This window comes from Gracilinanus agilis, chromosome 2, assembly GCF_016433145.1.
Source record: "Gracilinanus agilis isolate LMUSP501 chromosome 2, AgileGrace, whole genome shotgun sequence".
Taxonomy (NCBI): domain Eukaryota; kingdom Metazoa; phylum Chordata; class Mammalia; order Didelphimorphia; family Didelphidae; genus Gracilinanus; species Gracilinanus agilis.
The window spans coordinates 428,108,427-428,122,803 of NC_058131.1; the positions used below are offsets into that span (position 1 = coordinate 428,108,427).

Genomic DNA, 14,377 nt, shown 5'->3' on the forward strand with positions numbered 1-14,377 from the left:
AATCATCTAAAAAAAAGATGAATATACCATATATCATTTGTAAGTAATGATTTAGCTAGAATAGCTAATAGAATGAGATAATTCAGCCAAAAAGTAAAACTATCCTTGGAAATATATAAGAAACACAGTAGCAAATCCTGTTTAGTAATCCAACCTTTTATGTCCTTTTTGGATAAGAACAATTTATTTTAGTTGAAATATTACATATTGGTAATATTATTCAAGTGATAAAGTATATTTTAAACCCACTTGGAGATCTTTTTCTATTGGATCAGGCAATCACAAGGTATCTCTAAGACACATAATGATTTTATTGAATTAATATGAAGCAGTATAAATATGGTCTTTCCCCCAGGGGGTTTATAGTCTCATTAGAGACTAGCTATATTTAGTTACAATAACAGATAATTAATAGTATATTAAACTTGCTAAAATATGGGCATTACATAAAGGCCAGAGCATAATGGAGTTTTTTTTTTTAAAAAAATAAGTACTTGAATTAACTCTTTTTTTTCCTTCAGCAAGAACTTCATCATTTATACATTTATTCATTATGCATTAATATATAAGATACTGTGGGTACACATTTATGTATTAACACATGAAACTTCTATACAATATGTTTATACAAATTTATGTGTTAATACATGCAACATTATCTTTAAAATATGATGTGTTTATTTGGTAGGATGACACTTAGCTAGTATGTATCACACAATAAGTGTCTGGAGGCAGGATTTAAACTCAAGACTTCCTGACTCCAGGTCCAGGACTATATCCATTAATAAATTGTTAGTTGTTAACCCTCCCTCACAAAGCCAGCCTACTTTCTTCTCATAACACACATGGCCTAGATATAAGATTTTACTTCATTTACCAAACATAAACATTATTGTTGATAGACTACAGTTTACTATATACATATATCTGAAGGTTTCTTTGCATTTTAATAGCTTATCCTTAATGTCAATAAAACTCCATTTTAGATTTCACGTGTCCTGAGTAGTTCCAAAACTGTCTTTTCTCTGGCAGTTAGGGATAGATTTCTTGTTTAGTAGATTTGCTTCTTTGGTTCTAAGTTGCTTGTAGAAATTTTTTTAGACTGTTCCTGTTAAAATCTTTTACAAAGAAGATCTCAATACAGATTAGAACAGCTCCATCCCATGTTCAGTGATTACACAAATGAATTAACTTCTAAGAGATTAATTGTACTCTAATTATATATGTATATGTTTGTAAAATACAAGTTATCATTAAAAAGCTTTTCCTTTAATCATTGTTCATCAATCATTTATAGTGGCCTGAACCTTGCACCTGTTGCCAGACTCAGAGGTACTTGGGAAAAACTACCAAGCAAGTATGAAAAACATCTACGAGATCTTCAAGATCTTTTTGATCCATCTAGAAACATGGCAAAGTATCGAAATATTCTTAGTAGTCAAAGCATGCAACCTCCAATTATTCCACTCTTTCCTGTTGTCAAGAAGGATATTACATTTCTGCATGAAGGTATTTCAACCATAAAAGATTTTCTAATAAAACTATGTTGAGATGTTCTGTTTCTAGGGTTCTACAATGTAGAGAAACCACATATGAAACCAAATGAAATAAATGCAAATGTAGATAATGAAAAAGATTATTTTCAACATGTGCAAATATAGTGATTTTATTCTAAAATTATATTTCAAAGTGTCCTCAGTCTTTTAGCTTCAAAACTCACCAACTCAGTATGTCTTCTAGTCAAAATAGTGTGATGAAGTATGTCACTTGGTTTTTCTTCTGCTTTCTTTTTCATCTTGTTCTCATTTTCTAGAAGACGAAGTGGTGTTTGGGTTTATTTTCTTGACCTGCTTCTGCAAATAGATGAAATTGGTTGCAAGGATCAAATCTAATATCATTAGTTACTGAAGCACAGATTTTTCTAATTTTAGGAATTAGACTATTTAGAAACAGACTCTTCAAATTGACTCAGCTTAATACATAATCTACCCTCTGAATCAGATCACTAGATTCTATGCTTAGGAAGAGCCAAGCTATTGGGTTCCACGTTACCTCTATTAATCTGTGCAATCTCAGTCTCTTCTACCCACCTCTATCAATCCTTTTACTATAGTATGTAAGATATTCAGGGAAGATTAGTATCCTTGGTGTGAGGACTTATTGAGTGAGCCCTTTTCAGGGCTGCTTTCCTCCTTTGGTGTCCACCTGACACCTAGCTCTAACCTTTGGCTTTGAGAAGGTGTAGCATTTACAGCAGCCACTCAGCAAGTGGACTAAATCAGGTTGAAAGTAACCAACAAAGTCCCAAACCCTTTGGCAAGTTTAGTGGGGATCGACCCCAGGCATGTGAGGATTTCCCTGAGTAGAAGGGGTGAATGAGAACAATCTATTCTAGTGTTTTTGAAGGTGGCTAAAGCAGATGCTATGGAGCACTTAGAGCTTGGTTAGACTTAGAAGTAATCAAGGTCATCCACTGCATCCTGAGCCATCACCAGTTATCTTGACATTTGTTTTGACACTGGACTTGGATGACTATAAGAGAAGTTGAAGATGACTACTTTACGCAACTGTTACCTCACCAAATCCAATTTATTCATGAGTCAAAAGACATCTCTAGTGATATTATTTTGTGCCTCTTGAAGAATAAATAACAGCCTACCACCCAATCCCTTTACACCAGTGATTTAGACTAAATGTGTTAATAGACTTGATGGCCTCTTACTGTGTATTGATCTCAAATTTCCCAATGGTTTACAATAAGCTCCTTTAGAAGTAACATTTATCTCTTTCATCAGAAATACATTCACCTGTTGCATTAGAGAGTAGAACTAAGCTGTGTGAATGCTTAAGATATGTTTACAGGGGGCAGGTAGGTGACTCAGTGGATTGAGAGCTAGGCCTAGAAACAGGAGGTCCTTGGTTCAAATCTGGCCTCAAGATACTTCCTAGCTGTGTGACCCTGTGTAAGTTACTTAGCTCCCATTATCTAGCTTTATCACTCTTCTGCCAGGGAACGAGTGCACAATGTTGATTCTAAGACAGAAGGACAGGGTTTTAAAAAAAATTAAGAAGAAAAGAAATTAACTTACAGAATTCCTAATTTATTGCCTAGCTGTAATATAGTAGCCCAGTTGCTTGAAAAAACTGATGCTGATGTCTAACCTGTTACCCAGTATTAACTCAAGCATCAAGAGAATTGTTCCCTTAGTGAGATATTATCTTTTAAAGCCCAGAACGTGACTAACTGTAAAATAAGTAAACTGACTCCTCAAGCCATACTTTAAAGCTATACCTTTTGCTAAAATGTAATAACTACTACCTAGGAATAAACTTAGGCAGTTTTTAGATATTTTTGTGTTTTCTGAATATTTAACTTTTGTCCAAACCTGATAGAGTATAATTAATTCTTCCCACCTTCCTAAAATTGCTTTCATTTTGTAGGAAATGATTCTAAGGTAGATGGCTTAGTAAACTTTGAGAAACTAAGAATGATTGCCAAAGAAATCCGTCAAGTTGTCCGAATGACTTCTGCCAATATGGATCCAGCTGTAATGTTCCGACAAAGGTATAGCATTCAATATAATAATTGCATTGGGTAAATTAAAATTGAGATGCAGAATTTCGTATATTTTTTGTTTTAAATAAGATAAACTGCCATAATTTAAAAAAAATCATCTTTTCTAGTATTCTTAAGAAAAGGTTAATATTACGTTGTTTTTAACCTGAAGCACCAAGGCTCAGTTAACATTTGTGTACTTTTTTATGTTTTTTTATATATTAAAAACTTTCAAAGCTTCATTTTTATATTTGTAAAATGTTTGCAGTTTCTTAAGATGCAGTATTATTGTTCAGTATTTGTTGTCACTTCTTTGGGATACTTGATACATAGCAGATTTCAACAATGAGCATTTTCGATTATATACTTAACAAGATATTTTTGAATGCATTATTAGCTTAATAAATAAAATTTTCATATCATTTATAAGTATTCATCAACTAACATTCATTGCTTCTTTCCAGAAACTTTGCACAGTGGTTTTTATCACTTAAAAAATTACTTATAATTAAAAATTTATGCATCTAATGTTTAAAAGGACCATTGGTTTTATTTGATAAGATGCTGTTAACAAGTAGGTCAATTAGTGTACATTCATGGTCATAGTCAAGGCTCCATTTTTTTTACTCAGGGTTCTGGACACAATAACCACCAAAGCCATGAAAACAAAATTTGAGGCAAATGCTATCAATTTTATTTTTTGCTTTATCCTCCTCTGCCTTTAAAACACACAAATAATACTTTAGCATTTTAAAAATCAATACACCTGACATTCACACTGGCCTTCCTATATAGAAGTGTTGCATAGGTAGGGATTATTGAGGAGAGTCACCAAATCACTGTAGCTTATTCTTGCTCTAATGTCTAATTGCTTGGCATTCTTTATAGTTTTATGCCATGGAGTCTTTTTGAGTAGGTAATGTAGTTGTAGCTCTGCCTGTTAAAAAGCAGATTGCTCTGATTATAAAAATGATTTAGGGGGTTAGGTGACTTAAGAGGATTGAGATCCAGGCCTAGGTGGAAGATTCTAAGTTCAAATCTGTCCTCAGACACTTACTAACTATGTGACCCTGGGCAAGTAACTTAACCCCCATTGTCTAGCCCTTACTATTCCTTTGTCTTGGAACTGATACACAGTATTGAATCTAAGATGTAAATTAAGGGCTTTAAAGTAAAAAGAATGATTTAGGAATGGGGCCATTGGGAAATAGGATTGAGAACTGCAGAAATTACCTCCTGCTAGATAGTAAAGACAGATGTGGCTGAATTCGGGGGTGGAGGAGAGAAGCAGAGGAGCTTAAGAATGTCATGGGCATGCATGTACCACAGGGTTTTAAAAAAGATACTTTGATGGGTAATTGTGACCTTTTGGGAACAACTTTTTTGGTAGTTAGACCTTCCCAAGTTGTAAGTGTTAACATGTACAAAAGTCCAAATTATTTCCCTTATTTGAGTGTTGGTCCCTCAAGTCCTTTTATTTCCTTTGCAAATTAAAGCCCCCAAATCACAATTTTAAAAACTTGATTGCATTGGTCTTGGAAGTGTTAACTTAGAAAAAACACAGAACTATTAAATAGTCATAAAGTCATTCTTTAATCAAGGGAAAGGGGGAACAGGGCTACTTAGGCCTCTTATGCAGAGCTGCGCCTTATGCAGAGTCCAAGGATTGAACATGGCTTCCTTCTGCTCCCTGACCCCCTGGGAGTGACACTGAGCTAGATGACCACTCCAACGAACAAAAGAAATTGGGGAACTTATATACCATTTGGGAAGATCCAGGGGCTGGGAAAGATGATTGACATTGTACTGGTAAGGATGGGATTTACAGTCAAGCTTGGGAAAGGAATCTAAGCTAGAGGCTAGGGTGTAAGGGAAGGGGCTGCTTACACAATGGATACTCAAGGATGGTCCCTGCCCAGGTGTGTCTTCCTGAGACTGGGTCTTTGATACAATGGGGAAGACTACCTAAGACAAAAGGGTATTTAGCATTTACCCTAGGGTCCATTATTCAGTCTACTGCTGCTGCTAGCCTGAGATTTCCTTCTGGGTGGATTCTCAAGAGAACTGGGAAGCACAAGCTTTGGGGGTCTCCAACCTACAAGCTATTTCTAAAACTTAGGGTTCATCAGATCTCACTGAGCCACAAGTTTGGGGTCTCTAGGTTCCACGTCGACAAAAGTCAGGAAACTTCAACACTTACCTAGTTGTATGACCCAGCACAAGTCATTTAACTTTTGTTTGTCTCAGTTTCCTCAATTATAAATTAAGGATAATTGTAGCATTTACTTTACAGGATCGTAGGGATGAAATGAGATAATATTCCTAAAAAGCACCTAGCACATATCTATATAAATGCTTATTGCCCTCCCTCCTCTATAGCAACTTGAATTTTGAGGAATTTATTGGTTATATTATTTTTGCAAAATACATTTAGAGGATAATTTTAAACTGTGACTTCTTTCTAAATATCATGATGTGATATATTATATTTTATTTTTAAAAGATTATTAATGGTGCTCTTTAGATATTGATATTTTAGTCTATCATTAGTCTATTTTAGTCTACTGTTTTTTTCTTCCTTTTTGCAAAACAAAAATGTCTTCAGGGTTTCAGTGCCAAGTAATTGTCCCCAAATTCATATACTTTGTGTTTCATGTTCTCTATGTGTGGTAAATCATCGTTACACCCCATTCCCCCCCCCCCCCCTTGTGTGCCAAAAAAACCATTTCACTAATAGGAAATAGTTTTTTTTTCCCTGGTAAAATTTTCTTTTCTGTTCTGTCTGGATAGTTTCTCTGACTCATCTATTGATCTCTCTCCTGTGCTTTCCTATTCAAACGGTGCTTGAATGTTTATGGGTCTTGCTTACAGGAAGAAGAGGTGGAGGAGTTTGGGGTAAGTGTAGAGATGAATGCAATTAAGATAAAAGTTATGCAACCCTTAACACATTGCATCCCTTTCCTTAGTGCATGCACATAAAACAGCATGCATTGTATTAACCTTGTTATTTTGCATTTGAATAAATGCCCTTTCCTTAAAGGACACAAAAATGGTAATGGAGCTTCCTATTTTGTTTTTAAGTTTCTACATCAGTCTCCAACATCTAAGAGAGCAACTTTGCTCAAGAGATTCTTAAGGTCTATATTTATTACCATGACAGACTTTAGCGAAAGTAGATAACATTTCAAAAGTATAAAATTTAAAAGCAATTGGAATGAAAACCTTTTGAAAGGTGCTTTCTTTTTCTTTTTAAACCCCAGGGATCATGAGTTATCTCATAATGTATCCCACAAATACCAACACATGCTTTTAAATTATTCATTTTAAATTAAACATTTCTGTAATTATAAGAAACAGCAGAATCACTAAATCAAACGTGATGGTGGATCATAGCACTAAAGAAGAGGAGTCTGACATACGACATAGTGAAAGCTCTGAACTTCAAAAAGATTTATTTAGTTAAATCCTTGTGATCAATTTTTATGTGCATTTGGTTTAATATAATTACAGTTAACATAATAAAAATAATAAAATGCACTTTTAAAGTACATATTTGTAGAACTCATGGATATGTTCATTTGTGGGCAGAGGATCCTAGACAGTAATTTTAGTGTGTGGAAAACTGAGTTTCAAAATTCTGGTAATGCAGACCAGCAATCTACAGGATCATAAAATTGGGAAGTTGGAAGGGACTTCAGCTGCCATCGTAAAACCTATACATGAAACAAATAGCCATTTGCTTGCTTCAAGGCTTTGCTTGAAGACCTCCAAAAGAAAGGGGGCCCATTACTATTTCTTGATTACATTTGGCAAGCACAGTTAGGTTAAACAGCCTACAAAAACAAGCAAAAATGGGAATAACTAGGGAGCTATTTATATTATCAAGTTTCTCAGTGCTAATATGGTCCATTATGCAGGGAGCCTTAGACTTTTGTTTCCACAAAGTACCAAGATTTGTCCATTAATTACTTGAAATATATGATTACTATAAGTGGTGTGCCATAACATTGGCAGAATTTATTTGTTTCATACCTACGGCTTTGGCTCTGATTTTGATGGCTGGGCACTTCCTAATTGTTTTAAAGAGAGTTCTTGTTCATCTATGGCAACTGATTGGCTCTAACTTGGCAACTAAACCTGACTCTGGCTCAATGGAAATCATGGAAAATATGAAAGTGCTTTTCCAAGTCCTAAAACAAATTAGGGAAGGGAAAGAGTTAGATAAACATACAATTCTCCAATTGGAGATTGTAGAATCTAAATACCTAGGAACTACCACAACAATTAAGACACCATAGGCCACCAATGACACCCAAGCATCGACCGCTGAACCATCTACTGAGACTACTATTACTGTATTGTGCATAGTAGATAGAACCATACTGCAACCTGGGGAGGGTGTTGTCCACATCAAAACATACAAGGCCTTTATCCCAAATGACCTGGAAGTGTTGAGAAGATGCTTCCCCAAGTTCTTCCTCCAACCTTTCAAAAGTATAAAAGAGGGTGCAGCTGGGTAGCTCAGTGGATTGAGGGCCAGGCCTAGAGATGGGAGGTCCTTGATTCAAATCTGACTTCAGACACTTCCCAGCTGTGTGACCCTGGGCAAGTCACTTGACCCCCCATTGCCTACCCTTACCACTCTTCTGCCTTGGAGCCAATACAAAGTATTGACTCCAAGACGGAAGGTAAGGGTTTAAAAAAAAAAAAGTATAAAAGAATTGAAATGGGTGTTTACACTTGCATCCTATTCTATTTTCAGGCAGCCCAAATGTAGAAGAAAAATTTTCAGACATCAACCTTAAAATGATCCCTTTGTAATTTCTGTTTTTTGTTCTTGTTTTTTTCCTCTGGGTCCAAACAGAGCAAATATATTCCCTCTTCCATGACTTGAAGACTGTTAGAATGTTTCCCCATAGTCATCTACTTACTTTCTTCAAATGATTATCATGTAATCTGGCCCAAGCCCTTTACCTGGTTGTCTCCTCTGGTCATTCGTTGGTTGATCAATATTCTTAAACTGTGGTTCCCAGAACTGAACACAGTATTCCAACAGAAGTCTTATGAAGGTAGAGTACAGTAGATTTCTCAACTCCTTATTCCTAAAAGCCATGCTAATCTAAATGCAGTCCAAGATCACATTGCTGACTCATTAACTTGCCATTCATCCAATTCCCTAGATCATTTTCAAAACTGTTGCCTAACTTTGCCTCTTTCTTCTTTTACTTAGGAAATTGACTTTTTTGTATCCAAGCATAAGATTTGACTATTATCTATAATGAATTCCAACTTAGCTTCATCTCAATAATCTTTCCTTATGAGAATCTTTTTGAACTCTTGTCTTTTTTGTCCAGTGTGTCGACTTTCAGCTTTGTGTCATCTTCAAATTTGATGAGCATTCAAGAAATTTATTCCTTTTATCTGGTATAAGAGGGAAAATTATGACACTGGCTGTAAATTAATAATTTTATTAATCAAAAGTAATAAGGGAAAAAGATGGAAAAATGAGAGAGAGAGAGAGAGAGAGAGAGAGAGAGAGAGAGAGAGAGCTTACTTTCCTTTTTTCCTCCATTTAGCCTTTTATTCTGTGGCCACCATTAGGGCTCCCTAGCCATGCTCACAGGGAAGTCCAGCCAGCAACAAACACAGAAGAGAAGAGAGAGAAATCTGCTCTTGCCTCAGTTTATAAAACTTTTTCTCTGCCCATTAACTCTCACATATCATGTCTTGGGAGCCAACTGTGGCTTTCTATTTTGCTTGGGCTGCCTAGGGGCCCAGATTAGCGCTCCTCCAGGATCTCTTGACTTTATTTTGCTGCCTTTTCTGGCTGCCATTCTATCCTCATGATCCAGTTCACTCAATGATTTCCTTCACACAATCCCTACCTCCGGGTCAAGTTCAGGCTCACACCAGGTACGCAGGTGCAACCCTAGAAAGGGAGCAGGGTAAATTTCCTTTGCACACTAGTTCGCTGATAAAAAATGTTAAACAGCATAGGGCCAAGTTTTCCTTGTCTATTTCACTAGAGCTATTTCCTAATCAGTCAACTAATAAGAATGTATTAATTGCCCACTCTTTGCCAAGCATTGGGATTCAAGTACAAAGAATTAAACATCTCTAATTGCCCCTGAATCCTTAATTTCTATTTCTTGAGCTTGATCATCAGCCAGTTCTAAATACATCTCACTGTATTCTAATCTAGTCCACAGTGTTCATCTTCTCCAGAAGAATAATTTGAGATATATTATCGGAAACTATACTAAAATAGAAGTTAACTATATCCCAAGTATCACACTCATCTACTGGGTTGATATTGTCAAAAAAGAAAAATAAGATTAGTAGCATATCATGACTTGTTCTTGATGAAGCCATGTTGAATCTTTGTAATTACCACTTCCCTTTCTGGATGTTTATAAGCTATTTTGTTAATATTCCATTTTACAATTTCCCTGGGAATAAAAGTTAAGCTCATTGGTATATAACTTGCAAACTCTTTTCTCTTGCATTTTTTGAAAATAGAATCAAATGCTTTTATCCAGTCTAATACCTTTCCCATTTCCATGGTCTTTCAGATATTACTGATAGTAGTTTGGCAATCATATCTGCTTTTTTTTTTTTCCTGAATTCATCTGGACCACTGTTTTAGTACCTCTCTCCATCTCTCCAATATTCTTACCCTCCTTCCTCTCTTCTTTTCTCCCTCCTTCCTTATACTTCTTTCTCCTTTCCTTTCCTCTCCTTCCTCTGCTTCTTCCTCCTTTCTTACCTTTCCCCCTTTTTAAAATCTCTTTTTTTGCCCTCATGTCCTTTATTCTTCCTTCCTATATCTTATTTACCCTCCCTTAACCTCCTTTCCTTTTTCCTTCTGTTTCTTCACCTGCAAGATAAAATTGTTATTCTATATAATCTTTAATTCTTCTCCAACTATAAAATCTTATTTTTTGAAATAGAGGCAGAAGTACCAATGAATTTTGCTTATTTATGTTACTCATATCAGTGTCTCATCTGACTATACATTTTATAGAAATAAACATATGCTGTTTATAGTATTCAATATGTTCAACTGTGTAAATGGAATTAGCTCACCCTTAATCATTCTTTAGACTTTAGCTACCAGGAATATGTCACCCCACTCAACTTAGAATTAAGTGGGGGAAGGGAGAGGTATATGACCCACATGTGCTAATAAGTGACAAATCAAAACAAGGTTGAGACTGTCATTTGTCCATGTAGAACTGGAGGGTGGATGCAGGAAGTTACAAAATGAACTATCTTTTAAATATGATGGTAATTTCCTCTGAGGGGAGTTTTGCCTTTTGGACCTGGCCTTGAAGAATAACTCAAACTGCTTCTTTTTGAATTGTCACGTGGGTAAGTTAGGCTGACTTCCTTTTCTTTTTCCTTGGCGTTTCTGGAGGCTCTAGCTTCAAAAGAGGCCTCTCTTCTTAGAGGAGGCCTCATGACTAGAAGCCTTGTTTAATTAACCTCTGTGCCCCCTTTGTTGGGGCCCCTGAGGCCTTGCCTGGTTCAGGCCTCTGGATTCACTCTTCCCAAATTGTAAATAAACCAACATAAAAGTCATCCTGACTTGGGTCTTTTATTTTGGAATCAGGTAATCGATTTCCTGGCGACCATACCTTTAAATATTAATATATCCAATCAGAAAACCCCTTTTCCCTCTTACACAACTATGCATGTAAGAGCATGTCAAGTTGTATATAGTTGTTACCATATGTATAGAATGAAAGGAGATAAATCAAATACATTCAAGGATATTTAGTTAGGTAGGCCTCTAGAAGAATCATTTAGTGCCATTTTACAGAAGGATTTGTTTGGCAGATCCTGTGTTCAGATATGGCCTCATACACTTCCTAGCTGTTTAACCTGGGCTGTCTGACCCTGGTCTAGATACAATCCACTTTGATAGCCCTTATTGCTCTTTTGCCTTGGAGCCAGTATATAGTATTCTAAAACAGAAGGTAAGGGGTTTAAAAAAAAAAAGGATTTGTTACTTTTGTAATAGCCTTTCATGGATGAATATGATTATAGTTACAATGAGGGAAGAAGGTAGAGTTAAGACAATTTAAATAGTAGTTAAGATCCTGTGCTTTACACCTTAATAAGTGGCCTACTTGAAATTCCACTCTGATTTTTTTTTCTAAGCTGTTGCTTTCACTTAATCTGATAAAGACTTTTTTATCCCGTTTCTAGCATTTTCTTATTGTTTATAAACTTTTCTTTTCTTTCTGTGGTTCTTTCCCCATGGCCATTTCCCCTTCCCCCCAATATTGCTGTCATGTTTGGTGTGTGTACCTTCATATTTTTTCCCATGTTGTGTCTTGTCTTTTCTTACTATCCTTACAAAGGTTAGAAATAATTGTATTCTGTCCCTGTCCTAAGAACATTATTCTGATCATGTTTTTTGCTGTTGTGTATGAATGGCCCATATTCTTAGTTTACCTCCTGTTTCTTTCATTGAAGGGTTATATTAAAAGCATATTTGTCAGTATTAAGCATTATCTTTTGCACATCAGAGTATCTTCCTAAAAAGTGTTTTGGAATATAAGGACTTGATTTATTGAGATTATTTCATTTTATTATATTCAAGGAGAGTTTTCTGCTATCTTTGTATAATCAATTTATTGAGAAATAAAGAATCATCAAGAAATATAGATAATTTAGGTGATTTTTACACTAGAGCAAATATACAAGTTGATGATTACTAGAATTTATTAAGTGTGGCCACTATTTAGTTGTCCATGCAATGCAAATTCTCTTGAAATAAATGAGTCAAAGTTAACCATTTTACAATTGGAATCTCAGTAGCAAGAACAGGTTTCATGGGCATTGAGTTTTTTTCAAAATTGTAGCAGAAGGCATTGTAGACAGGTGTTATGAAGGGAGGATAAACATGAGCAAGTTAGCTGTTCCGTTTCTCACTGCTGCTACCTTTGTCCTGGGACTGCTTTTCATTGTACCATTCAGTATAATTAAGAGAAGATAGGTATAAGGCAGGGAACAGTCCCAAAGAAGGGGGATTGTCATGGTAGTGGGATTTTTTTTTGTAGCCAAAGATCTTCTGCTGCCTCTGGGGACCACTGAACTTTGTGTTTATCCTTATTCACCATTAATAGGTCCCATAATAATGTTGCCATTTGTAAATGTGGCTTAGATGCAGTATGTATGATTCTCAGTGAGCCTGAAGAGAACTATTTACTTTATTGGCAGCTGGGCCCACTGATTTATGTATTATTCTTATTCTTATTCTTATTTATTTTGTTGATATACAGTTTCTTTTCCTGTCACTTCTATAGCAAGGACCTATGTGATCATAGATTTAGATTAGATGACTATAGAGGTCATCATTTTATAGGTGAGGTTACTGATGCTGAAAGGAGTTAATTGACTTGCCTCCAGTTTTAGGGACTGAGGTAGGACTTGAACTCAGACCTTTCTTATTCCAACCTAGTCTTCTATATCCTGTACCATACACATGATAGATGGTGAGCGAGGACAGGGGCTGATTCAGCCTAACTTCCTGGAGTCTAACTGTGTTCCAGATTTAGGCTAGAGTTCCAGTGACCAGTCAATTTGGTCAAGACCAATACAGTTTTTTCCTGCTGTTTTGTAGCACTTGTGCCAAAGGCTTCCTTTGCCAGTATAGATACAGTTAGAAATACATTCTCTCATTCGTAGCTAGTTTTTAACTTCATTTTTGTGAATTCTGCATTTTTCTGTATAACCTTTTCCTTAAATAAGAACAGTGGCATATCATGCAGCCATTTTAAGAAATTTTGTTACTGTATTAATGCTATTTACCCTTTAACTCATTAGCATCAGCATGCAATAGCATTAACTGAAGGGATCAAATAAATCTATGCAGCTTCTTGGGTTGATTTCACACTTAGAAAGTTCATGAAAGAACCATGTTTCATCTATTTTTTTTTTCCTTTAAATAGGTCATTGAGTCAGGGCAGCACAAATTCAAACATGCTGGATGTTCAGGGAGGTGCTCACAAAAAACGGGCCCGCCGAAGCTCACTGCTAAATGCCAAGAAGTTGTATGAAGATGCTCAGATGGCCAGAAAAGTGAAGCAGTATCTTGCCAATCTTAACGTGGAAACTGATGAGGAAAAGTTCCAAATAATGTCCCTTCAGTGGGAGCCTGCATATAGTACTTGTAAGTAACAGTGCCTACCTCTCAAGTTTCTGTAGCACCAGAGCAGTTACTTCATTGAATTCAACACTAAGAATGTAATTCTATGTAAACCATACTAAGTTGATTGATTTTTGAGGTATCTGAAAAATGCTAAAAGGACCATGATAGTGATTGAGAAGATTTTGTATCATTGACTATTTTTAAACTTTAGAAAAAAATTGAACATTGAAAAATTATTTTTATCCAATAAGTCTTTGACAGATTGTACGTTATTTTTTTCCCCATTACTCCATGCAGCTTACTACTTGATTTTCATTTTTGAATTGGAAGAAACTTGGAATAGTAGCTTTCATTTGTCTATTCTATACTCAGACAGTGTTATGATTCCTGTAGCCATTTCTCTTCTAAGCCCCAGTTTTATCCTAGAGTTGAGAGGGAGAAGGAGAAGGAAGGAAGGAGGGAGGGAGAGAAGAATGTGTGTGAGTCTAACCCTATACAGACACTGTGTTAAGCACTGGGAATACAAATAAAAGGCCTAAGAGAGATAGCCCCTTCCTTCTAGAAGCTTACATTCTAAGGAAGAAAATAACACACAAAGAAAGTTGAAAATATATAGAAGATAGGAAGAGAAAGGGACCTGGTTCCTGGCATGATAGAGAAGT

The 14,377-nt window shown here is 35.8% G+C and overlaps 1 protein-coding gene across 4 annotated transcripts in view; it reads left to right on the forward strand.

Moving 5' to 3' along the window:
* RAPGEF6 (Rap guanine nucleotide exchange factor 6) overlaps positions 1 to 14,377 on the forward strand; it is a 238,818-nt gene that overhangs the window by 203,953 nt on the left and 20,488 nt on the right. For 3 of the 4 annotated variants that reach the window (XM_044664679.1, XM_044664676.1, XM_044664678.1), the window contains 4 exons: positions 1,298 to 1,509; positions 3,442 to 3,565; positions 6,428 to 6,451; positions 13,516 to 13,736. In XM_044664679.1, coding sequence (XP_044520614.1) covers positions 1,298 to 1,509; positions 3,442 to 3,565; positions 6,428 to 6,451; positions 13,516 to 13,736 — 581 coding nt within the window. The remainder of the gene's footprint in view (positions 1 to 1,297; positions 1,510 to 3,441; positions 3,566 to 6,427; positions 6,452 to 13,515; positions 13,737 to 14,377) is intronic. The other variant, XM_044664677.1, reaches the window with a different exon arrangement.